Here is a 25,205-nt window from a genome sequence, read left to right as displayed (position 1 = left end):
TTATAGGGAAAAAATGCAATATTCAAGATAAGAATTCATTATTTTGTTAACTGTTAATTACTACAGCATAAGCACGGTTTCTATGAATCCCCTACCGTTGATAGGAGCTTAAACAAAGCAGCATCTATTAGACTATCAATTCAAAAATATTCTGGTCATAAATATACGAAGAAAAAAAAAAAAGACCAAGATTTGGCGTTCGATAAGAAGTGTCTCCCTTAAGACAGACATTCGCGTGCTGCGTTTATTGCTCTAATTAGCGTTTACCTTATCCACATACCCTCAATGTCCGGTCGCTGGGGACCGGAAACCACGGACCCCGCAAACATTCGAGTGACACTAAAACGCTTTAGCGTTGCTAGTCGAAGGCCTAGGGTAGGTCGGAGGTGGTGGTGGACGTTAAGTGGAAGGTTGTTCGAGCAACTAGGCAGGCACCGTAACATCGCGTACTGCTAACGACAATAACGCCGGAGTCTAACTCGGGGCAAACAAAGTTTTACTGCTAAACTGTTACACCTAACCTGGCTGCCGACCTCCTCGCTCTTACGCCTATCGGGCACGCATTCTGGGCCATGATTTTCGCTCGTATATCGCGATGCACGATGCTCGCACGATTCGTTTTAAGCGCGGATGTGCCGCAAGGGTTGAACGAACTTTTATATTATTTTTCCAATGATTGATACGTGGGCGAAAAAGGGGGAGGGGAAGCTTTTTTGGAGAAAGTTGTAATTTAATAGAACTAGTTGATCAACCCGAAAGCTTTGCGGATCATAAATCGGGACGAATGATGACAACGCAGGAAAGATATTCTGACGATTTTGAACAGATCGATTAGACAAAATTTGAAACGAATGTAACAGATATTCAACAATTTTCAAGCGATTTGAAATACCGCATCGATTCCTGAGCGTTTGTTTGTATTAGCAGTGTTTTTTATTTTTAGTTTCCCAATCGGATCTTCGTAGCTCGCATATAAGATAATTCGATGAATACTCAGTGTACAACTTTCTCGTAACGAACTTCATTAACAATACAGGAAATTGAATCAAAATTAGGTTCACGGATAAGGAAACACTGAAATCTCGATGAAAATACGATCGTGCGACATCGGCTGTAAAAGGCAGCCGTTATATTCGCTGTAAAAAAATCACTTCGACACCCTTCAAATTTAATCGGCACGTCAGAGTCAGGATAGCCTCGTCAATATACGATTTCACCGAAAATTATTGTGCGTCGAAAATAATTGTACGTTGAAAAGGTCCACCCTGTTTCTACCTGAAAACCGTGATCCCAGCTTTCTTTCGCCAGGGTCAAAGGTCCGTCGATATTTTCTGTTTTACTTGCAATTAATTCCAAGAACATGTTGTTGCCAAACCACGTATTTTCCCGCCTCTCCTCCCGTCCCCGGTTACATCCCCGAGTCTCCAGACACTTGATAATCGACCGGCATGCCGGAGTCCCTCGTCGAGGAGTGGCAGGGTATAATATTACACCTATCCGAGTGACAACCTACGCATTATTCTCTTTGCACAACCTAATTTTGCGCAAACGTTACGTCAGGGGTGAAATAAAATTGCGCTCGACTATTTTAACGATAATAACCTGGGTGAAAAGTGCCGAAGCTGTTTGTTCGATTGGAAACAAGGTGTGAAATCCAACCGATTATTGTTACGCGGTAAGAAACAGGCGAGTAATCGTGGCTCGTAGGGTGACGGAAATCTTCGAAACTGGACTAAATGTAATTGCTATATTCAAATTACGATATTTGCATAACGAACGTGTCACCAAAACCGTTGTTTCCACCCTTTGCGTTCCCATTTCACCCGGCAGATTCGCTTCTCCTCTCGCGCGGATCCTGACTACCCGTATAATTATCTTTGTGACCAACTTGTTGTTTACCCGAAGCACCCGCACTCTTCTCAGCAGCGGCGAAATATCGGTAAACAACGTAGTTTCGGGACTCGATTTGATTACTCGAAAATCGTTTAAGCATACGGAAATAAATTCACTCGCGTTTCGTCGAAGCGTTGCCAAGTCACGTAAAGAGCGCCAATCCTTGAGCCGATTTACAGATTTCGCAACTTTTTTACAACCCTCCGCTTCATCGACCGAGTGTAATTATTTTTCCGGAGGAATTCACAGAGGCAAAGAGCACGCAACAGGCTGTCACGGATCAGCTCGAATCCGACGACGTTTCATAACGAGAAATATGATTCCCGGGTACATGTTACGACACCCAGAGGGGGAAGGTTCGGGAATTGGGACGGATTCTGTCACGGGATGAAAAGGGAGCAGGCATCAGGTTTGCGCGAGGTATTACATCGCGACGCGAGCATCACGTCGAGCGATAAAAGTCACCCCAAAACTCGACTAATTAGCTCTGAGACTCGATGATTCGTTATAATCCCTCGGGCTAATCCCTCTCTACACCTCATTGACCTCTGAATGAATCCCACCGAATGAAATCCGAATGTTGTTGGACTCGAGGATTCTCCTCCCGCTCGCACACCCACGTGTACCAACAAGGTATCTGCCCTTGGCAGTCAGCCAGACGTAATTGCCGTCAAGTAGCTTTTCCGTGTTATACCTGGCTATTTACCGACACACCGTTTTGTCTTCTGCCTTCCCGTTTCCATCATCAGACGAAAAATGTCGCGAGCCTTCTCGGCCATTATCGCCGACGGTTTTTTTAAAATCGAAAGCCGCTTTCAGACGAGAATTTCTACGAACGAGCCGTTTATGTCCCAATAGCGATTCGATCGCATTCTTTTTTCAATTATTTTACTCTCGACTCAACCGTAATGTAAACTTTTTTTTACCTAAAAAGTGGGACGAAAGTAACGTATTATTCCCTTTTAACGCATTTGCGGGAAATAAGAGATCGTATGAGTTAGAAACTTTCGATAATATTCTAGCTTTCAAACTGATGAAATGATCACACTTGCGCGTGAATAAAAGTTTTTACTCGCAACTTTTCGATGAATAAAGTCGAAATTCATTACATTCCGTGAAATTTGATTAAACAAGGATTTATCTATAATAATAGACGTTGATATTGCACGAGCGTGCAATATTCAATGACACATTCTCTCAATTTAATAACGCATCAAATATATGAATTTTCTTCCAAGCTGTAGGGAACTCTGCTATTAATATGGCCAGAGTCGAGTCGGAAATAAAATCCTGCATGTAACACAGGAATAAAAGTCGACTATTCCCTTGTGACGTGACGTACTATTTACATTTCTGCAATTTCTCACGTCAACCTTGCGAGAATTATCGGTTTCAAGACTCGCGATGCATAAATTTCCTAGTTTAAGATATAAATCCTGATAATTATTATATTGAAGTATTTTATCGCGATGAGACTGAAACTTTTAATCGAGTCGCGCACGAATTTCCGTGAAAGAGTTCATCTTGACACGAAGGAAAAGAAGTATTATCGTACCCACGCCCCGAAGGGAATGTTCGATAATCGATGCCGCCGCATTTATACATATATCTGCATTTTGAAGTACATTAATTTCACCCCGTTTCCATCCGAACCCGACGCTGTTTTTACTTACAGGACTTTCCACTTTCCACCAAAACATAGTATCAGCCTACTCCGATTGCGGAAAATATCTGCATCGAGCGGAAAAGATGGGTATTGGTTTTCGCTTAAGCAACGATACGAATTTATGCCCCGGCGTATAATACCAACACAAGTATCGATGTACGTTGTTGCGTTACGTAAACTTATTCCAAATTATTGATTTATCCATTGTTGAACAGGTCTTTTGGCAAAACGAAATTCGGAGAAAATCTTGGCCAATGAAAATTCTTGCTTTTTTCTTGATCTACACCCGCTGATTCTAATTATTCCTAGTCGTCGGTTTTACGCACATTCGTTTTAGAAAAATAACCATCGCTTGTTTCTTCGTCCCTCGTTCTGGTTAGTAAAAAATGAATTACATCCTATTATGCGGTCGGAGTTGATGTTTTCTTGAAGAAGACCGTCGAGAAAACGTCACGGTGGGTTTAAAAAATAAAAGTTTCGGATGTATTTTGACGGAAAGAAGGCAATGTTGGTAAAACTTTCCTCGAGGCACTTGGCCTCCCGTGGATATCTTGCACGGCGAAACAGCCCCGAGGCACTCGGGTCACGGTCCCAGGGCTGCTTAGTACGCGACGTTCGCACCCTTCCCCGGGGCGAGTGGATGCCGTTGTAAATAACGGCACGCGCCGCGTTACGCCCGATCTAATTAATTGTAAATAGAGTAGAAGTAGACTCCGTTCGTCCACCATTTTCTGATAAATTACTTCCCATAAATCGCTCGGCGAAAGCTCCTTTCGATCCTCCGGCTAAAATCGTCGAAAAACAATCCAGCCTAAGAAGAAGAAATTTATTTACTCTTCGTTCTCGTCCGATGAAATTTATTTCGTTCAAAGCTGCGAGGCTCTTTTTACTCGAATCAGATTTTGCCTGGATCCGGTAAAATCGTTTGATGAAAATTCAAATTGGAATGAAATTTGGCCAAGTATACACGGTATGAAAATAATTTCTCAGTAAGTCCGATAAAATTTTTTGGTTCTTGCAACCATTTTTAGCGTATCACTGATTGTGAGTGAAACAAAGTGGGACATTATGCTTAATTAAATTTATCCAACAATGTGAAGTTCGGTGAACTCGATGCCTCATATGATTCAAATCAGCGGGGTGGAGGTGAAAATATTGCTTACAATATTGAACTTTCGAATACCCGAAAACATGTTTCAGGAAATTTCGAAATGTGGAAAGTTGGGGTATAGAAAAAATCAGAATTTACAATGGACAGAGTGTAGAAATTAGCTTAATTATTGTTCTTAGCAATAGCGTTAGTTTTCTCTACTTCGCTTCTCTGCATTTTGCCCTTTCTATATTTTAAAATTCTGTGAAACAGACTTTCCGTTTCCATTGTGGACCCTCGTATTTTTCAATTTTCACATTACCTCCCTATGTTTTCCACTCCCCGCCAAAATTATTGATCGTCCCAAAGAACGACGAGAGTACATTTCTCGAAGTCTCAAAAAAGTATTTCAGTTCACCATGAAACTTGGTAAAAAAATAATATTACCGCATGGAATTCATACGCAAATATTCATTAGAATCGGGTAAACTCTTCATTTGGACGATAATATAATTGATTACTGCCGAGTCGATTAAATTCGACTAAATTCGATTGTCGCGAATAATTTTATTTACGTTTTGCAGTGCGACTTTTCGGTAAATCGAAATTACACCGCCAACTTTACAAGAAAGAAAGAAAAAAAAAAAAGGCGTGAGGGGATGATCGTCGAAACCGCAACGGGGATGAAAATCGAAGCGTTACAAATTTTCCGCACGCTTGCAGCGGATCTGCGACGATGAAGAAAATAAAGAGCTGGTCGGAAATACGGGTTTTGCTTTCAGCACGGTATCTCCGTTTCTCCGCAGCAGCTGGGCCTTATAACGGGACGAGATATCCTTTGAGCTTTGCGCCGGTGTTATACACCTACCTCAGAATTTTCGCAATGCTCTTCCCGTTGCGCTAAAGGCTCTCTCTTCAAGCATTTCCGTTTCCCTCGCCTCGCGGCGAGCGGAATTTGTAGAATAAGAAATGTGTAAATTCTAAGGCCGCATTCACACGGCGAGTTATCCAAAGTCGACCTTTTCCCTATCGATCGGTCGATCGATGGATTTCACTCCCGCTTCTCTTTTGTGCGCAGGAATATCGTCCGCGTTATTACGCTTCTTCTTCTTTTTCGCTTTCTTCCTGTTCCTCCGAATTCAACTACGGGATTCTTCCTCCTCTCAGGCACCTCCGTCACAACGTAACATCGATCAAAAGCTCCTCGAACCAAGGAAAGCCGGGATCTTTGCCCGCCTCTCTGGCCGCGTGTATTCGCATAAAGCGATCATTATTCACATCATAATTTTACTCTTTATTTTTCTTTTTTTTCTTTTTTTTTTTCTCTCCCTCTCTCCTTTTTTCTTTTTTTTTTACTCTTTTACTCAACACCCGCGACGATTTATTACGATGTCGGAGGGGCATAAATACCGCACGACGCGGTACAACGCCTCCGCACACCAACCGCGAGGGAAATTTTTCCATCCGGATTATACGATTGAGCTTAACTCCGACACAGATCGAGACGATTCGAACGAAATCGGTGATTTTTCCCGGTGTGAACGGCGCTTGATAAGTCAGACACGGGCCGGAGGGTGCAAGCAGAAATACTTCTACGTGTAAAGAGCGTCTCGTAGGTGCGGTAAGTAACCGTGGTACGGTATATACGTCGACTCGAGTGCTCCGAGACACTCGACGTGCGGGGTTTTAGACACGTATAGACGGAGGGACGAGAATCGCCTCGAAGCTACGGAAAGACGAGAAAAGCTTTTCGAATTTGCCAAACTAAGCTAAAAGAAAATACTCCACTCCGAGTAATTTCGAGGGAATAAGAGCCACGACGACGATCCGTTAGCGAGAAACACGCTGTGCGATATTATTCGTTTCAATTCTCTTTCTGTACGGATGATTTATTTATTTATTTTTTTTTTTTCTCTCTAAATGATTATTGATGACCGGAGCGATCGGTGGAATGCCGGAATACCGCCGTTGTAAGGACTCGGCTGTGACTGAAATGGCAATAACGTCGGCCTACAATCAATACGGAGACTGGGCGCCGGGACGGGGTGGGCGAAAAACGTGGCGGATTCGAATAAAAGACAGCAGGTATCTCTGGTGTTCTCTTACAGGACCGAAACCCTCAGGTAATAACATTTTCGTCCGTAACACAGAGATCGCCGGTCTATCTGCTGTCTGTTATCCCTCCCGCCCCGTCATCCATAATTCAAAACAACCTTGGCACTGAGCGATTCGTCGAAAATCAAGAGATCCGGAGCTTGGGAGAAAATCTTCTTTTTTTTAACCACGTTGTTATCGCCAAAAAACCGGAGAACGACTTTCCTCGCGACTCGCCGCGCCGTAATTTTTGCGAAATTTGCGAAATTTGCGAAAAGAAACTGCAGAGAAAGCGCTTGGGCAAAAAGAATAGTGAAGTGAACGTATCTTCCTTACCGCAATGTATGGATTCCACAAATAACGATACAGATATACGTGTGTGTATAAATATATACGTATTTACGGATGTACATGTACACCTAGCGAGATTCGCGAGCCGCGCGCGGTTAGCGGTTATACTGCAGAAACGTGTTCCAAAATTTATGTGTGCATGTGTTTCTGGCTAACCAGAGTAACGCAGAGAGCTTACGTATCTGAATTTCTGCAGGGAGTATTTCAGCCTCGAAATAATACGCAATTTTAAGCCCCCGTTGCATAAATTTTTTAACATAGACCCCGCTGCAAGCAAGGAAAAAATGAAGAGGCAAAAATGGGAAGATTTGCAAAGTTAAGCCGCTGATGGCACCGATGGCTGTAGCTGTCTGAAAAGCAGCGGCGATGGATTCACGTATCGTTTAATTCGTTTGCGTAAGAATTGGAAAACGGTGTTGTACGAGATAACGAGTATTATTTATCATTAATTAGATCAAGGTGAGATTGTTTATGTACATATTCACCTGCGTAAGATGAAAGATAGTTTAATATGAAATAATTTTTCCAGTAAAGTAATAAGGATTATCCTTATTTTTGTCTAAAAATGTTATCAAAAATATAACGAGAAATACGTAAGATTCTCATTAGATTGAGAGGAAAGAATTGTGGTTTGCAAAAATGATTGTTTCACTCAAAAACTCCTTTTTACTAAATAATGCAAAGCAATTAGTGTCATTCGAAACAAGGCTTTTTTATCGAATTAATTATTTTCGCAAAATAACGTCAGTAAGCGGTTTATCTTATCCGCGTAGCGTATGCGATAAAAAAAGGCTATTTATAAATACAAATTATCAGAATGGATGTAAAATAAAAAAAATCTTATTTTTATTGAATGAGACAAACCATTTTTTTTTTGTTTCTCTCTCCTTTTCGTGTTTCTACTAGGGATAACGAAAAGAATTATGTAAAAATAACGAAATGTTATTTAGTATTTTGCAAAACGAAACACTTTTGTGCTATTCTGTACGATTGAACGGCAAGCGATAAGCTTCATCGTTATTTTACAATAAAAAAAGAGGCCACCGATGGACAGTAGGTTTATCTAGATGAAGATGAACGCTCCGTTTTCAACCTCAACAGGTACTCACTCCATCCGTCCGCTTGGAAGGAGACGAGGATAGCCTGCAGGGTGTGTAACAAATGCTGGGCGCGGAGGATCAGCCCTGAATCTTTATTGACCGAGCAGCTGTCGCAAAGAATTCATATACGCTTTAGTATTCATGCGAAAAGCTCGCCGGCTCGAGAAGGGAAAGAAAAGAGAGACGAAGAAAAGTCGCGGGTCGGAAGAACCGAGCGGCACGTGACGTCCCAAAATTCCCACTGACATGTCATTCCGCCGCCCCTCGATTCGCGGATATTTCCTCGGCTCGTCGGATTTCGCTGAAAAATATTCGCGACTTCTGCCGGCCGGCGCTAAGAGGACGTCAATAATGCAGCGGCCATACCGAACTCGGGGAAGGGAGTCGGCTTGATGGGAATCTAGCACTGCGAAACTTCCCGGCCCGAGTTGCGAAACCTAATTAAGATAGTGGGAACTAAAACATCGCCAAACTCTGCGGGGGGCCGTTTAATTGACTCAACTCCGACTACCGACAAGGAAGCCGCGAAGACGCCGGGGACGAGGAGGACCCCCGAGAATCGCAATTGCAGATTTACCCCCGAGATTTCACGCCGGGTGACAAAAAGGCCGCGGCGTCGGCTCGCCGCCTGTTTACGTGTCCCGGACATCTCAAAAGCTCCAGCTTGCTTATACGCACCGCAAGCTCCGACTCAATTAACCGACTCGAACCACTCGCTCGGCCTGACGACGACGCTTCTAAGCTTAACCTAAGTCGACCTTGATTTTCTCATTTCAATGTCACTATTAAATCTAGTCGATGAATCGATTTCCGCCGAGCGATTTCACGAGAGAACTGGAAAATGACAAAGTCGTGGTTCGTGTTAATCGAAACTGAAATATAATCGGCTGGACTTTGTGAAGAAATTTTAAAGAGAAATTGAAGACCGATAGTTTTGATTACGAAAGGTAAATTACTGACAATGTTAAAAAAAACTCGCGTTGTTTTTTTAGTTTCAGAATGCGTCAAAATCATGTTATAATATTGTTTGTCAAATTTCGATGAAGCGGTTTTATCGTTTCGTCAAACCGAATGATACTAATTTTCGACGGATAACCGTAAATTAGGTTTCACGTAGCGTTGACATTTTTTTGTCTTTGAGGAAAGCTTAAGAACATCATTAATTACAACGCTCAATCATTTCGAAAACAAAGTTCTTCTAACCATGACCGAAGAACTGAGAAGAAAAATTCCGCTCAAGAAATTTCTGGACAATCCACTTACGAACGAAATATGTTACAATTTTATCTACGTTGAGCAAACAGTACAACTTTTTGGATATTAAAAAATATCAATATTACGTAATTGTTAAATACTGCTGTGAGTAAACTCAACTTGATCAAGCTTGCAGTCACATCTTTCAAGTCTCGTTCCGCCATTTGTTTGACGTTAAAAAATAAACGCTGAACTTTCGATTTTCTCGATATCTAATCGACTATCGAGTATGCTCGAAAAAAAGTGGAAAATATTTCCAGTACAAAAAGAAAAAAAAAATTAGACAACCTGATTCCTCGCAGGTCCTTCTTCGCTGACAGCGAAACTTTACATTGTAACAAGCTAAAGAAATAAATTCATAATACCGTAGGTCCGTAGGTACAACGTGTAATACCGAAAGCACAAAGGAAACTACAAATTTCTCGGTTCGGCTGCCGCGTTTATATTTTATTACTCTCGTGCAGGGTTAAGGCCACAAAAGTTCAAGGTCGTAACCCAAGGTTTTCCTGCAGATGGCATCAATGCTCTGGGATGCGAAAAACGGAGCTTTCGGCGGGCCGGTAAAGCTCCCGATGTCGCAGAAAATTCGCACCTTCTGTCTTTACCACCGCCGAGCAAAGCCCATCGATTTTCGCGCTTGAACGGCCGTCGGCAATAGCGCGGTTGTTGGTAAATCTGGCAGCGATACGAAGCTGAGCTTAACTTGTACACCGATATGTAACACAAGTCAAAATACGATACAACATATTCTTTTTAATTATAGTTACGGGATAGAAATTTTCATAGGATTATACATACCTGACAAATTTTCCTTCCGCATTTTATGGAACTGTAATTGCGTTGCGGGACGACATGTCTTATCGTTGGTGGAAATTTTCATACCTCCTACGATATCAATTTATATATATATTATAAATATTTTTAAGTATAATATTCTTCGAAATACGCCCAACACGCAATATTATTTATGTATGTATGTACATGTACGCTAAGATAAATTTATTGAAATTAACATTGCACAGCATATGTACTATATAGTGTGTATAATAGGTATTATCATGTGTCTAGAAATATTTAAACATAACGAAATATACAACGCACGTCGTTACACTTATATATTTATAGTTTTCAGTAACAAATAAGTCAAGAGATAATTTTTTATCGGCGGAGAACTTGGTCCTCTTACTATTATTATCATCATCGTTATTATACTCTCAGCGGCGAATGATCTTCAAATATATAATGTATGGTTCCGTAAGTTTGTGTTTTAAAGAAATTCGTTAGACTGTTCCCCATAGCATTCGTCTTAACTAATTAACTCGAAAATTCTTCGAAACATATGGAATGTTGATGTACGTTAGAAATCTGAAAACATAATTAAATACTAACGTGATTCGAGCCTCTTATCTGCCATTCTTTTCTAAACTGACCTTACAAATCAAATATTCAAGTGTACAAACTAATTCGCAATACTAATCACGACTGTGTACCGGTAGGTTTATTTTACATTCTCTCTCTCTCTCTCGCCTCTCCCGCTCGGCAAATTCTTTTCAAAGTCGTACAAAGACTCCTTTGCAAAAGAATCCCTTGAAAGCAGGCGTCGATTGATAACCGATGCAGGTAAGAACCCTCAGGAGTGAAGGTAAAATTCAATAAAATACAAAAGGACCGTACCTAGTCTGGGAGTCCGGAGGATTCGAGGGGGCTGGAACCCCCTTTACGTCGAAGTTTCAAACGCCGCATATCAGATTCGCGTCGATTATGTCGTTTTCGGTAGCAGGACGCACGGCGACGGTCACCGAATTGTCGAAAAGCCCGCTTGAAACGAGCCTCACCGAAGTCACCCCGCATCCCATCACGTTCTCGATGCCCTCTGAAATTTTCAACAAGCTCGTTACTCGTGCCGCGAAAATGATCGTTTACATTCACTCAACGTCGTATCGCGTCGTCAACTTTCGAAAATTCAACGTGGCGTAATGTACCTGGCTTCGAATTCACCCCGCAAATCGAGTCGAGGAGAAGCAGATTCGTCGAATCCAGTCCGTCGCTTCCTCCGATCTGTACATGATCCTGCAGACCCCGCTTGTCGCACTGCAAATCGGATTTTCACACCTCGTCGTAAATTGCAATAGAAGCTCGTACGGTATCATACTATACGGATAGGTACACGTTAGGGTGGTCCTTAAAAAGGTCATTTTCGAATCGCGACCGGCTCGCTTGATATTGCCATATTGGATCCACGATTTTGAATTTTGTCACTTCAACTTCAGATTCGTAATCAGCGACCTCGAAAACCCGCGAGTACCGAGTTTTATCGAAACCAAATGACTTTTTGAATTTCGCTCAACCATATTCGATCCGCCATTTGCAATTTTCAAATTTCGAGTTCAGATTCGTAATCAGCGACCCACGAAATCCTCCTGTAGAAAATTTCATTTGAAATCGTCGGGTAGATTCGACGCACCCCTGGAAGGGTTGAACGGAATCCACCCTTTTAGGGGCACGGGTTACGAGTTGAGATATAATAAAAATATGAAAAAGTGAAGGAATTGTTTTTGAATTATCCGGAATCAAGGACCACCCTACTACGTACACATATTTCCATCGCGACTTTTCAAAGTATAATCACATGTCGCACACGATGTAATTTGATACTCGTGTCCCGAATAAAGTTGTTGTTTTAGATAATAAAATCTCTTTGCCATCCACGTGCGTAAGCTCTAATCGTTATCGCAAAATCAGTAAATTCCATCAGTCAGCTGTGCATAGATAACGAACGGTGTAGGAGGCATCGCGTACAACGATTTCGCCGTGATGGTTATTTGACAGCTCATTAATTGATAAGAGTAATCGAGATAGCCAAAGTCGCGAGCGAGCTTCGACGACACTCGATCGCCTTATCGCTGGTCTCGCGGTTTGGTTTTCAAGAACAAAGAGCGGCGGCCGATTTTACACCAGCCGTTAAGTCGAATGATAAATCATCCCACGTATCGCGAGATCATCCGCGAAGTTAAGATTCACCTTTCGTTGATTCGACCGGTTCCGGAAGTTGCGCAACCGAGTTTATTCGCGCATGGCTGCGAGGCTTACCTGGTGCACGGTTCCCGTTTCCATTTCGCGATTCGCACCTCGAGGACTTCCGATTCCAACGCCGAGAGCAATCACCCGCACCACTGCCGGGTACATCGCGCTGAGGGTGCAGTTCACTCGGCGTCCGTAATTCCGAAGGGTGAACAAGTCCGACAAGCTGTCGACGAGGATGTTGCAGGCTGGAAAACGTCGGGAAGTTGAAAAGAGCCAATGCCGAGAAGTCGTCTCGCGATAAAATTGAACCGACGCCGAGAAACTGTCGTTCCCACAACTCTCAAAGCCAATCTGCGAGAGATTCCGTCGCGTTCTCGCGCAGGCTTTTCACCCTCTCGACAAAACGCCCCGGGTTAAGTTACAATTTCCTACATCAAGCTTCCCTCTCGAGGCAAGATACACGTGTCCACGTCGTTCTTAAACACACTTCGCTCCGACTGATGATTCGGGCCCGTATTGTCCGGCGACAAAAGGAATTCAATTAACGGAGGAAGATTGCTAATCCATTGGACTGTGCTGAAATTTCGAACACACGTGACGGCGGAGCCTGGAGCTTTTTGTCTGGATAATATTGTTTCTGACCGACGAGGGACCGGCGGAATAGCGTCCGAACGACAATGTATACACCTATCTTGGATATAACGCTTGCCGCCTTAACGTTTATATTGCCGCGAGGTGCAGGGGTGTTAATTGCGCGATGCTAACAAGGAACGTATCCCTGATCGATCTCTCCCATTTTGTTACGTATTTTTTTTTTTTTTTTATCACTTTGAGGGTGGTCAAGGCACCATCCAAAGTGGGGCGTGTCAAGGGACGATTTGGCAGTTTCACCCACAAGAACGTGATATTTTTTTAACCAGTCCAACTAGAAAAGCTTTCCGATAACGAGAAGTGAAAAAGTTATTTTCTGAGTTAAAAAAATTTGAACCGCCAAATCACCCCTTGACACGTCTTACTTTGAAGGGTGTTTTTAACCCCTTGAAGCGTTTAATGGCAGATAGAAAACAAATATGGGTCGCTCAGTTTTTAGTCTGCTATAACATATTACAAAAGAAATCAAATCGAAGCGATACCTTCCTCGTAAGAATAACATTCGAATTCGGTAGACACGCGTGACTTGATCAAATATTAAAGCTGCACGAGAATGATTGTTCTACCGTTATTTTTCTACCGTAAATCAATCGCAATCTATGCTACCTACGATATATACGCGTAAAAAATTTCGTTTCCAATTGTTTGTTCTCTGTGCCAAGAGATGAAATCGCGAAAGCATCGGGCTTCATAAGCCTTGTTATTCATGTATTTGATCAAATTTTTGGTAGTATATTTCTGAAAGTGTAAACATGGACTATTTTTTCTCACGGTGAATCGCACCGCTGTATAAACAACGAACGCACAAAGTTTCGAGATCGGAGATGAAAAATAGAAGGGAAACGTTTTAATTCAGGGACGTTGAAAGTCGGATAAAAGGTGTATTGTGTATATGCTGATTGATATTTATTCGTACTTACGATTGGGATTTTTTGGAAAACGCACCATCACGCTGAATCCTCGTCCTTTCTGCGGAATCTTGTACTGAATCAAGGCCGCATTTTGGCTGCTCAAAAATACCTTTCTCACCCGTCTTTCGCAGAATTCCGACAATCTCTCGTCCAGCGAGAGCGGATGATCGGCTGCGCTCGGAAATACTTCACCGTTCAGTTCCCATCCGTCGACGAACTGCGATTGATGATTGAAAAAAGAAAATCAACTCTTGACTCTCAACGAAGCTTTTTGCGAGAGGCAACGAAGGTTTGATAACGATCGGGAACTCGTAACTCGCTGCAAGTTGGCACGATAAGGGGCAACTCTCAGAGCGAAACTATTCAGCGATAACGCGCTTACAGCTCCTGAAGATGTAATTGCATCCGGAGGAAATCAATTTACCGTACACCGTTCAAGTTGTGAGATACTCACCGAGACGAGACCACCTCGGTCGCAAGGTACGTCGAAGGAAGTGAAATGGAGCTCGACTAGACGGTCCGGATCGGTTAAAAAGTAGACGCCGCAGGCTGTTTGGTCGTTCGATGGTGATTTGTAGACGTAGTGACCCGGTTCCGAGGCGACGTGCATGCAATCTGCGAAAAAGTCAAACGATGAGACGATCATTTTTTCCGACGGGGGAATTCCGCATTGCTGAAGAGTTAAAAAAAAATTCCACCCATTTCCCAGAAGTTAATTCGAAGCGATTGATTGTCCGCCAAATATCCGACTTTCGTGGTGAGAATGGAAAAGTTTGTTCAGCCTTCTTTGCAAATCGGCAAAACTCGGTGAGACTGAGCGCTGAATCGGTTCATCGGCGAGTGCAAAAGTTAGACGGATATTTAACCGAATGATGATAAATGCGGAGAATTGGGCATTTCACTCGGCGGCGAGTGAGGAATGGGCCACAAATCAATTAGAATTCGCCAACTCGAAGCGAGACTCGAAGCCTGTCTTGAGTCATGGTCGAGGTCGGGCGTTTTCAGCGATCGAAAGTCTATTGCTTACGCCGAAGAGTGATCGATCACACTCGGAGTTAGAGCCCCGGAGATGTACATGGACCATAAATTACCTGAGATGAAATGTACGGTTTCACGAGACTCTCGCAGTCCACGTTCCTCGAGAAAATGAGGATCGAAGCCGACCTCCTTCTGCACGTCCGGCACCAAAGGCAGCTGAAAAGAGAAATAATCACGAAGGGTAGAAGAATTATCGGAGAATTAGCCCGAGTTGTAAAGTCATTAAGCTCTGAAACGACTCTGCGGATATCCGTGAAGTTTATACGATCTATCGATGAACTTCGGTGACGGCGTGTAGCCGTTAAATCGTTAAATCGGCCCACATGAACGAGGCGATTGCGGGTGTTACACCCACGTTCGAATTATCATTCCACGGAGGTTTTCATTTCGGGAAATATGAAAGGACAGCTGCGGGTATTTGAAAGCAGCTTTTGTCCCAATTTTAATTTTTTTCATAAAATGAAAACAATTTTTCTGACTGCGAAGCTGTACCAATGCGATTACTTGCGGGATTTCGTTTTCCCCTTGGCAATTGTGCAATCCCTACGGATTAATGTGACTTTGACGATACAATTTGCCCTGGCAGTTCGTCGATTCAATTTTATCGTCAATTATATTTGGCGTTAATTTGACGAAATGTAACTCGAATTATACTATAGCTTGGATTTCTGGTAATGTCAATAATAATTCGATTAAGAAGACTGTGAATATTTTTCATCAAAATTACTTCATTCGGAGTTGAAATGATTTTTGTAACTCAGTAGCTGTGCGTCAGGCGTAAGACAGGGCTTCTTCAGCGTATAAAGAAAACAATTTATAGGGTAAAAATTTTCAACAGTTACAATGATGAAAGATTTTAATATATTTTAATATTTGTTTTCGACCGTGAATTCTGGATTACACGCTTGACGCTTTTGTAACAACAGTTTTCTTACACCCTTATTTCAATTCTGTCGACTCTACAAGTACGGCAAGCTTCCACTTTCATTGTTGTAAAAAAAAGTCGAACCAGTCCCTGGTTTGAAAAAGAAAAAAGAATCCTGAACAATGATCCCCGCTCTTTGAAGCACCCTTTTCAAACCATCGACAAATCGTGTAAAGTCGCTTGAAATTTTTTTCCCAAAAGGTTAATTATAAGGAAATAACCGGGAAAATATTGTGTGAAAAAAAAAATACTTCTCCAAATATCTCAAATTTTTAACCCTACGATTCAGCGATTATTTTCCATACAGCTCAATTTCAACCCTAATCAACATTCTTAAAGTGAGAAATTTATTAAAAGAAAAACAATAATCGAGGCCGAACTACGGATGTCTCGCATCGAACCAATTACTACCGACAAGTCCGTCTGCACGTTGTCCTCAATTGATCAGGTCGCAGTCCCGTTCGTTAAGTAATCCTGCAAGTATTTATTCACGCGTTTAGGCAGATAAAGCTCGATAAAACATAAATTTTCGCCCACATTTCTCCCTCGCACTCCGTTTCTGACCCGAGTCCGTTTCTCCCGGGTCCGAAAAATAGTTTGCGGGTGAATAACAACAACAATGACGATGTCAATGATGATTAAATTAATTATCCGCTCAGTTCGGGGTGCGAAGTTTATACCTGGCCGAAGCGGCCGCGTTTCTGTGTAATCCCTCCTGGACCGCAGACGTAAATTGTTGTACCGCCAGGCGACGTTGTCTCCAGGATGACAAGCCCACCGCTGTTCTCTCTGCAGCTATACCGATTCGAATCAATATCCGTTTTCCCCCCGAACGCGAGATGAAACTTTTGCTTTGTCTGATTTTTCTTTACTTGCTTTAATTTATTAAAGGAAAATCCCACGCGCGTCGATAAATTTCATTCACTGGCTATTCGTCTCTTTGGTACTTTGAAAGCCTTTTCAAGGGAACACCCTGGATGATTTCGACGTTGACTTGTACATCTCCGAATGTCGAAGTCCACGTATCTCGATAAATGCACGAAAAAGGGCTTGACAGCCCCGTTCTGTACACAAATCTGAACACAAACACTCCGATACATTTTCATTCGACGCAGAAATAAAGAAATGGCACGGATTTTACGAAATCGCAATAGTAAATTCGCAAATTAATGCTTAGTCAAATTCAAATGCGTTCGAGTATTTTTCTACAGAATTATGTACAGAATGGTGAAATACAGACATATATCTGCGTTAATGTCGAAATCTACAAGGGCACCCCCTTCAACGTCACACGTTTTAAAAGCTCTGCCATGCACAGCTACGTCTTATTCTGCGTGTACTTAATTCAATATCAAATTTCGCAGCCTCGCAAAAATTCGGTTATACAACCTTTTTGGCGGAGGGTAATTCACTGTAAAGACGAGTTATGCCCTAAGGTATTCCATTTGGGATCCTTTTCACCCCGCATACGATGCCAGAAGCCCAAGATGCGTACGAATATTTAAACTCGTAAGCGGACAGACGATGTACGTTACTTTCACCAAGAGATCGCGAACCGAGCTCTTCGTTTAGCGAGACGAAAAATTCGCTTTATTATTCGAAAATTCATCCGCGGTGGGATACTTTTTAGCAAGTCTACGGTAAACGATCATGATTATACGATCGAGATTACATCAACGTTCATCAAATTACACCGGCAACCGAAATTCCTATCAAGACATACAAACTATCGACAAAGTTGGGAAAATTTTAGTCAAACGGGCTAACGCGAGTCGTTACCAATTCTCTTTAGATCTCTCCAGGTGTCGAAATATCAATTTACAATATACGTTGCGACTCGTGAAGATGAAATTTGCGTGCATCCATAAGCGGAAGCTGATTTGAGTATCGTCGCGACTTCTCAAACGGCATCTCCTTTTTCAAAGAAACTGCAAAGACGGGTCTTCAAGTTATTTGTTTCGGGGGGATGGATTTTGCAAAACAGAAAAGCAGTACAATTTATTCAGCTTTTCCAGATGCCGAATCACCAACCGCGGATGAAATTTCGTCACCTGAAAATATGTAACGCGAATCGAAAATAACGCCGACGAAATACCAAACATATTTCATTCACCGTTCGGCTTGCAGATTTCTTGATAATGGTTTTTCAATCCCGGTATCCTGACTTCGAGCCGTCGCGTCAGTCTTCGCGGAAAAAATATCTCCGCTCCAGTGTAAAAAACGTCACGCTGCGCTACATGCATCCTTTTATGCGATACACACGCTAAAAGCCACGCAAAGCTTGCGATAAATTTTTGCGAACAAACCGCACCTGATTTATACAAAAACTCTGGCTACGCGTAAAGTCCCAATTTTCATCAAGTATTTTTACCTTCGTTCAGTCGGTTGAATGAATAGACATAAGATAGATAGGACTGTACGATAAATCGGTTCTTAAAACTCTGGCGAAAAATTTCACCAAAAAATTGAAAAACTGCACTGAAATCGGTTTCGTTGAAAGACTCAGAAAAGCACGGCAAGGATCCGCACGAGAATAAGAGGATCCTTTCGACGATTTTACTAGAGAGAAGAAAAAAGTCTTACCTGTTGCTCGAGTCGAGGGCCGAGATCAGAGTTGGATGCGGATGCCAAAGAGACGAAAACGCCGAAGATCGTAACAAGGATGAGACGGAGCGGAATCCTGGGTGAATAATCGGCGAACATCCTGTTTTCTCCTTGTCGATTCAAGGCTGCTGGCTTAATCGACGATCTGTTCGCGGGGCGAGGTAAACGGTTATCCGTCGATAAATCGGGCTGCAGATGAGAGTTGAATCTGCGAGCGGAGACAGCAGAAGCCTCTGTGGCGTCGCGACGCTCGGCGTCCCTCTTATAGCCCGCGTTGCCCTCTGTCCTCCCTGCGCATTCCCGAAACCTACGCCACCATGGCCGTTCGCACACAACTTCGAAATGCTGCACCCCGTTTATCCACACCGTCAACGTCACTTTGCGTCGGGCTTCGCGTTCTACGAGTGCGTGCGAAATTTATTTTCCCCGTTTTTGCGCAGAAATTATTCACGAGGCGACGTCGGAAGTCGAGTTCGATCGCAACGCGCGCGATCGTTGCGTGTTTTTATTTATTTATTATTTAACGATTTGGTTAATAATATCGCGCCGATTTTATATCCCGCGTATTATACAGGTGTGTGCGTGTGTGTTTGACCATATCCTCTGTCTTTCGACAAATAATCTAGCCCGCGCCACTTATTGCGAATTAATTATCCTAGAGCTATTCTTCGTGAGCTATCGTCCACGAGAGACTGTTTTCCTAGCGGTTGTACTACCGTTTTTTTCTTTGTTTTTTTTTTTTTTTTTTCTTCTTATTTTTACTCTTTTAATACACGTCGTTACGAAAGGTTCTTCGGCCGGCGTTAGCCGCTCAAGGAATTGTTACAGCTTGTACATCTGCTCTGCAAACGTATCGAGATTGCGATATTAAATCGTTATTGCGAATCGATTAGTAATTTAGTCGGCTCGCCCGCGGTTCGTTAGTGCGAGCAGCGGTCCGCACTGTCTTGTGAAATATTTTCCCTCTTTTATCTTTTATCGCCAACTGCACTGCCTCGGATTTCCCTTAGAATACCCTTAAATTGTCCGTACGGTATTCGTGTTTCAGAAATTATCCCTGGAGCTTATTGTCGTTGAAATCAGACGGCGTACCGAATGCTGTGACTTCCGTTCCACGAGAGCATCAATATATCCCAGCACTTGATGGTCAGCGGTCCACAAAGCTTGGCCATTATATACTCGAAACTCGAGAAGCGTTAAGGATCTGCAATGTGGAAGATAAAAAAGAATGGCGTCAATTTCTCGAAATTCATGGCTCTCTGCTTATCGTTAGAATTGTTATATAAACGAATTCGAATCACATTGTACACGGGGATTCGGTGCTTTTGTCGAAATCTACTCTAAAGCATGCAGGCGTTTCAACCTATACGTTTCTCCCCGCTCAATTCCGGGTTTTTTTCGACGATACGTGAAGGTTTTGACAATCCGATAAGAGTCCATTTATAACGTAGCTAGTAGTGCCAGATGAGCTTTTGTAGCCGACGAAATAGCCTCTCATAACCTTGCCGTCTTATACCCTAAGTAGGTATATATCTCGGTAAGAATGTCCCCAAAGACGGCGGAATGGCAAGAGAAGAAAAAATAAGACCAATACACAATTGTCCGTCGGCCTGTGAGACTTTTCAAAAACCAACGGCATGTACAATTTTAATGTTTTTCTTAGGACAATAATTCGTCTTAGATCGTGAATTTTCCACGCCGCGTTCGAGTGAAACTGACAGAGTAGAAAAAACTTTTTTTTCCTATCGGCAAATTAAATTAATTTGCCCAAACGATTTCTGCAAGTCTCTTTCCTCCGAGATCGCATATAATTTTCCTCCAATTATCAAGCTCCTTTTACGTTTGACTTTTATCTTCACATTCCATAACAATATTCGTGTTGTACCTCAATAGTATTTGTAAATGAAATTTTTTTCTCTCCAACAGACTTTTGGATACCAGCTTTTCCTTCGAGATTCATACAGACCCAGAAGACCTTTCCTTTGACACTCTTCGCGTCGCCTTTTCTTTGATATCAGTCGTTTTTTCGTTCTTTTCTCTCTCTCTCTCTCTTTTTTTTTTCTTTTACCCATTTTCACGCGGATGGAGGAGGAACCCTCGCATAGTAAAATTTGATCACGGCGACTGGCCGTCCGCCACGAAGGTGGGTGAAATCTCTTGGGAAGCAGAAAAGAGGAGAGAATATCGATAGCTAATTAAGTGAAGTCGGGAAGAAATTTGAAAACGCTTCGTCACGCCGGCTGATGCGTACATAACCAGACTTCGTGTATGACACATATTTACCCGCCAAGAATCAGTGGCACGTTATTTTTATAAAAACACCAAACGCTGGAAAAAATGTGACGTCTCAATTTTCATACTGTGGAAAAAGAGCTTGCAGGCAAAAATAAAAAATAAAAAAATCCGAACGCAGAGTGCCGGAAGAAACGGTGGCGCGTTTTACACGAATTATCTGTACACCGTATAAGATAGGCGGAACATTGCTGATTTGGGAGTTTTTTTTTTTTTTTTGCGAAACGAGGCTTGCAAACATTGATAATGCGGCACTAATTGGTTGCTCACTGGGTTCAGATAAATAATAACATCGACCGTCAATTTGAAAGGGTGGCGCTTTCAGCGAGAGAGAGAGAGAGAGAGAGAGAGAGAGAGAAAAACCTGTAGATACAGGGCGCAAAATCCTTCGCACGGTTTGGGGGATGTTGAAAAAAAGTCCGGAGCTGTAATATTACGGCAAATGAGCATGAGCTAGACAATGAAAAAGGTAATTCGATTATGTTTTCGCGGCTTGATCACCGCTGTCACATCGGTTGATGATGAAAGTCGATCGCACAATTGGGCGAAGGAATTGGATTATGAAACGTTGACTCGACTCGTTCGTCCGTAATTTGATCAGAACAATGACCGTTTGTATTTTATCATACAATCAACGACACCGCGCGGTGATAGAAATTGCGACTGAAATATATTTTCACGATCTCTGAGCATTCCGACGGCTGTTTGTTTGTTTTTAATTTTTTGAATTTACGATCGGGGATCGAGGTAGCGGAACGTATCTGATCGATAACTGATCGGACTTCAGGTGCTGCGAGAATTCGCTGCTGAGGATCATCAGGCTGATTGTCGAGCGGGTTTGTAAATTTTTTATTTCCCTCCCAATGCCGGCCACTCGGTTGACCCTGATAGACGAAGATGTGCCCACGCATATTCAGATGAACCGCAACCCGATCGCTATCCCCTAGATATTCCAATGCCGAATGCATTATGGGTACGATGCGTTCGCAAATAACGTTTCACCGTTATATCCCATCGATCCGATTTCCAAATTCGCCCGGTATACCTTTCGATTTCGTAACCGCGACTGGGACGGAGAAGCGTCGAGCGGAAATATTTTGCCAAAGTAAAAGACGCGGTTTCTGATTGTGAGCTATTTTACAAGCGGAAACGTCAACGATTGCATCTGCGGTGTTGCATCGTTTACCCTGCACCCGAGGAATTATGTCGTACAGTAAAACGAACCGTCCGCGGAGGCGGTAAAAGAGAAAGAAAAAAAAGGTGATTTTAACTTTATGGGCACGGGGAAAGATATTGTCGCGGGAATGTTTGCCGACTGTTCAATGGAGCTTAATCAATTTAGATTAAATTTGACGAACCGATAGAGCTGCGATAATCAAAGTGAAAATACCGCATTGAAAGCATGTCATATAACTTTTGGCACAGCTTCGGTAACTGCGAAAAGTCGAACTGCGTGTTAATCAATGAACTAGTTGCGTTTCCACAATGTGACAATTCCGCAATAACGCGAATTTAAAATCGTCAGGCAAATATATTTCGATCCGATCATCTGATTCACGCAAGAACTTTGGCCATTATATCAAGTATATAAATAAAAATAAACTTACGATACTTTGGTATTCCATCAAAGTTCACTTCATTGATCACATGTGTAACAGAATATCTGCGACTGGCAAGAATCTTGAGGATCCAGATTCAACAACAACCTGCCAACAGCCAATGCTCGTACTTTATAATGTAACACGTATAAAGCGTACACAGCGAACCACTTGCCAAAGTCTTAACGAAGATGCGGTTCGTGCATCAGGTGGTACTGATAAACCACCCGGCGGTCTTTCTTAACTATATAATATGCGAATACGCGAGTGTGAGTACACACACACGCACACGTGCACACATGCGTTCCATACATTGTACACACCTCTAAGAATTACGACCAGACACCCAGGCCGCCGTTATCAAATTTACTCTACCTGTGTTTGATCTGTTCCGATTCTGCTTGCGGCAATAGTTGTGCCAGCTTCTACGCGCGGTTTCTCTGCTGGGAGCATCGTGGGTTTCGTAAAACACGCGTACCGGCATATATGTGTAAGATACCAGAGTCAAAGACGTCACTGTAGTTGGAATTTTTCTCGACGAACGCGAGCGAACGGCTTTCTAGAAGAAGTCAGCTGCACGACTAGCATCCGGGTTCGAAATATCGGAAGTAATCGTAACTTGGTGAACTCCGGAAGAAGGTCAGGCGGCTTAAAAGCTCTGCGCTTTCCGCTCACTGAAATAGTCAACATACGCATGATCGTCAGTCGTAATAAAGTCTTGGTTTGTTTTAAGTATGACGTAGAAAATCTCGCGACGCGTCGAGTCGCACCGGTAAGGGAAAAATTTGTTTGCGCCGTTATCTAACGTCGAATCACGGTCTTATTACTCTTGACGCTTTTAAGCTTCTCCGTGCGCGTGTGCGTTTCTGTTTGTGTGCACGTTTTTTATCGTTACGTTCTTTGCAAAACGTTCTGCATTTCAAGCGAAACAGCGACAACGCGCTACGTACTACGTACAACGGACGTCATCTTTTACAATCAAACTGTCAAATCACGCGAAAGTCACGAATCACGGTACCAAACTTGCCACGGTATCAGTTACGTTTAGACGCGACGAATTTTTTCACCTGGTATTTCGCACGAGGTATAATATCCCGGAAACGTTTTCCACGAATTTCATTTTTCAGGTAGGGTAGTAAACGAAGGTCTAATTGTAAAGCACGCAACTCTGCTCACCCTGCATTTTTTCGAAGTGAATAGAAATGCTCTTCGATCCGCAGATCTTCCATCGTCGTCGCAGACACGCGGTAAACGGAAAAATGGCAATGCACCGTTTCCTTCTGGGAGAGAAATGAGATATAAAGAAAACAAAAAAAAATAAATAAATAAATAAAAGAAATAAAAAAAAAAATACACCGACCCGATACTTTCTACGGTATTTACGAAGCTTTTCCGCTTGACTGCGGGAGAACCCGCTAGCCTTTCAGGAACAAGTAAGAATATACTAGGACGTGCGAAGGCCTGCAGTCTGGGTTAGAGCTTTTATTCCCCGAAGATATAAATTCGAACGAGACTTGTTATCGAAGACACGAATTTTTCATTCTAGAATAGCGGAATGGGTGAAAGATGCAAAGAGATTACCCGACCACCGCGACGCGTGGCATCAAACGACAATAAAGCTTTTCCGGTCGACGTTACAAGGGCGAGAAAGTGACGCTGACGGAATCGAGTTAGACTGCGTGTATGTAATTGTTGGGGAGGGTGGGTTGTGATCGATTGATGAGTTCGGAGATTAAGAGGGATTGGAATGGTGATTTAGGATTTCTCTGCAGCTTCCCTTCCGCCAGCGGATCTAACCCGCGAGGAAACGTTCCGTGTTTTTATTCGACCCGTGTTTGCTCGAATGTGAATAAGATATTTGTAGTATTGAAAAAAAAACAAAAAAAAAACTTGTAATTAGTCTGATCTCGGTTCCGATTCCCAGTCAGTGCAATTATGCCTGTGTCTCGAAGAAATCGAAGACATATGACAGCTCCACGCGTTTAGCTCATAGTTTGTACGTTCCTATCTTGTGTTTACATAATGTAACGTCAGTCAAATACACATCAAATTCAACAGCCACAACTTAACCCCTGAACTTTGGTTCCGCGAACTGCGTAGCGTCTTTGCCGTGATTGAATTCGTAATCTCAAAAGGCTTCTGCGCCCGAATGACAGCTTTGAAATTTCCCAGAGCTTATCGGCTTTCCCTCTCTCTCTTCACCCGATCGCCCCACTGTCCGTAGGTAAAATTCAGCACAAATTGGAAGCATCATGAATATACAACAGCCGTAAATCTTTACTTGTCGTAGGTCAATATTGTCCCAGCAGCCCAATTCCGCCAACAACGTTTTGTATCGAAGGATAATCGTATATGCCCAAATATCCCGGATTCTATCATCTCCCCCGGGGAACAAACCTCGGCTTACCGTCGCAGCTGATTACTGATACTGATTTACTATTTCACGTTGAAAACCGTATCGAAATATACAATCCGCGATTCCAAAACCGATGTTGGCACGATTATTTGCACCGATTTTTAACCGTCAATTTAACTCGGTGCTCTGCTATTCCAGTGTGTAAGTTTGCTGAAATTTTGGGTAGAGCTTATCGGCTGTAAGATACTTCCTGCAATATCGTAAAGTTAAAGATCAATTTATTCCAGCTCTCGTTACACAGAAAACTGGCGAGTAAATAGCTCCTATCTAGTTTAGCAACAACGAGGACGTAACTATA

At 42.6% G+C, this 25,205-nt stretch overlaps 1 protein-coding gene across 1 annotated transcript; it reads right to left on the bottom strand.

Annotated features, from left to right (window-relative positions):
• Nucleotides 1-10,426: 10,426 nt before the first annotated feature.
• On the bottom strand, nt 10,427-19,331 carry crh-BP (corticotropin releasing hormone binding protein). The gene is made up of 8 exons (XM_046630996.2): nt 18,581-19,331; nt 15,126-15,228; nt 14,489-14,649; nt 14,044-14,251; nt 12,539-12,717; nt 11,431-11,539; nt 11,123-11,321; nt 10,427-10,813 (listed from the first exon to the last, which is right to left on the bottom strand). Exons 1-7 carry the CDS (start codon nt 18,698-18,700, stop codon nt 11,179-11,181), a joined length of 1,023 nt encoding a protein of 340 aa, XP_046486952.1. The 5' UTR covers nt 18,701-19,331; the 3' UTR covers nt 10,427-10,813; nt 11,123-11,178.
• Between the last annotated feature and the right edge of the window lie 5,874 nt (nt 19,332-25,205).

Source organism: Neodiprion pinetum, chromosome 1, assembly GCF_021155775.2.
Source record: "Neodiprion pinetum isolate iyNeoPine1 chromosome 1, iyNeoPine1.2, whole genome shotgun sequence".
In the NCBI taxonomy this organism is placed as follows: domain Eukaryota; kingdom Metazoa; phylum Arthropoda; class Insecta; order Hymenoptera; family Diprionidae; genus Neodiprion; species Neodiprion pinetum.
The sequence above is the reverse complement of the archived record's forward strand: the minus strand, read 5'-3'. Positions and strand labels throughout refer to the sequence as shown.

Excerpts from the sequence above, each read along its gene's own strand:
- crh-BP (XM_046630996.2), bottom strand. The coding sequence starts at position 18,700 with ATGTTCGCCGATTATTCACCCAGGATTCCGCTCCGTCTCATCCTTGTT. Across the intron at positions 14,252-14,488 it reads ACCGAGGTGGTCTCGTCTCG|TTCGTCGACGGATGGGAACT; the intron begins GTGAGTATCTCA and ends CATCAATCGCAG. Across the intron at positions 12,718-14,043 it reads TTTTCCAAAAAATCCCAATC|CCTGCAACATCCTCGTCGAC; the intron begins GTAAGTACGAAT and ends GACGTTTTCCAG.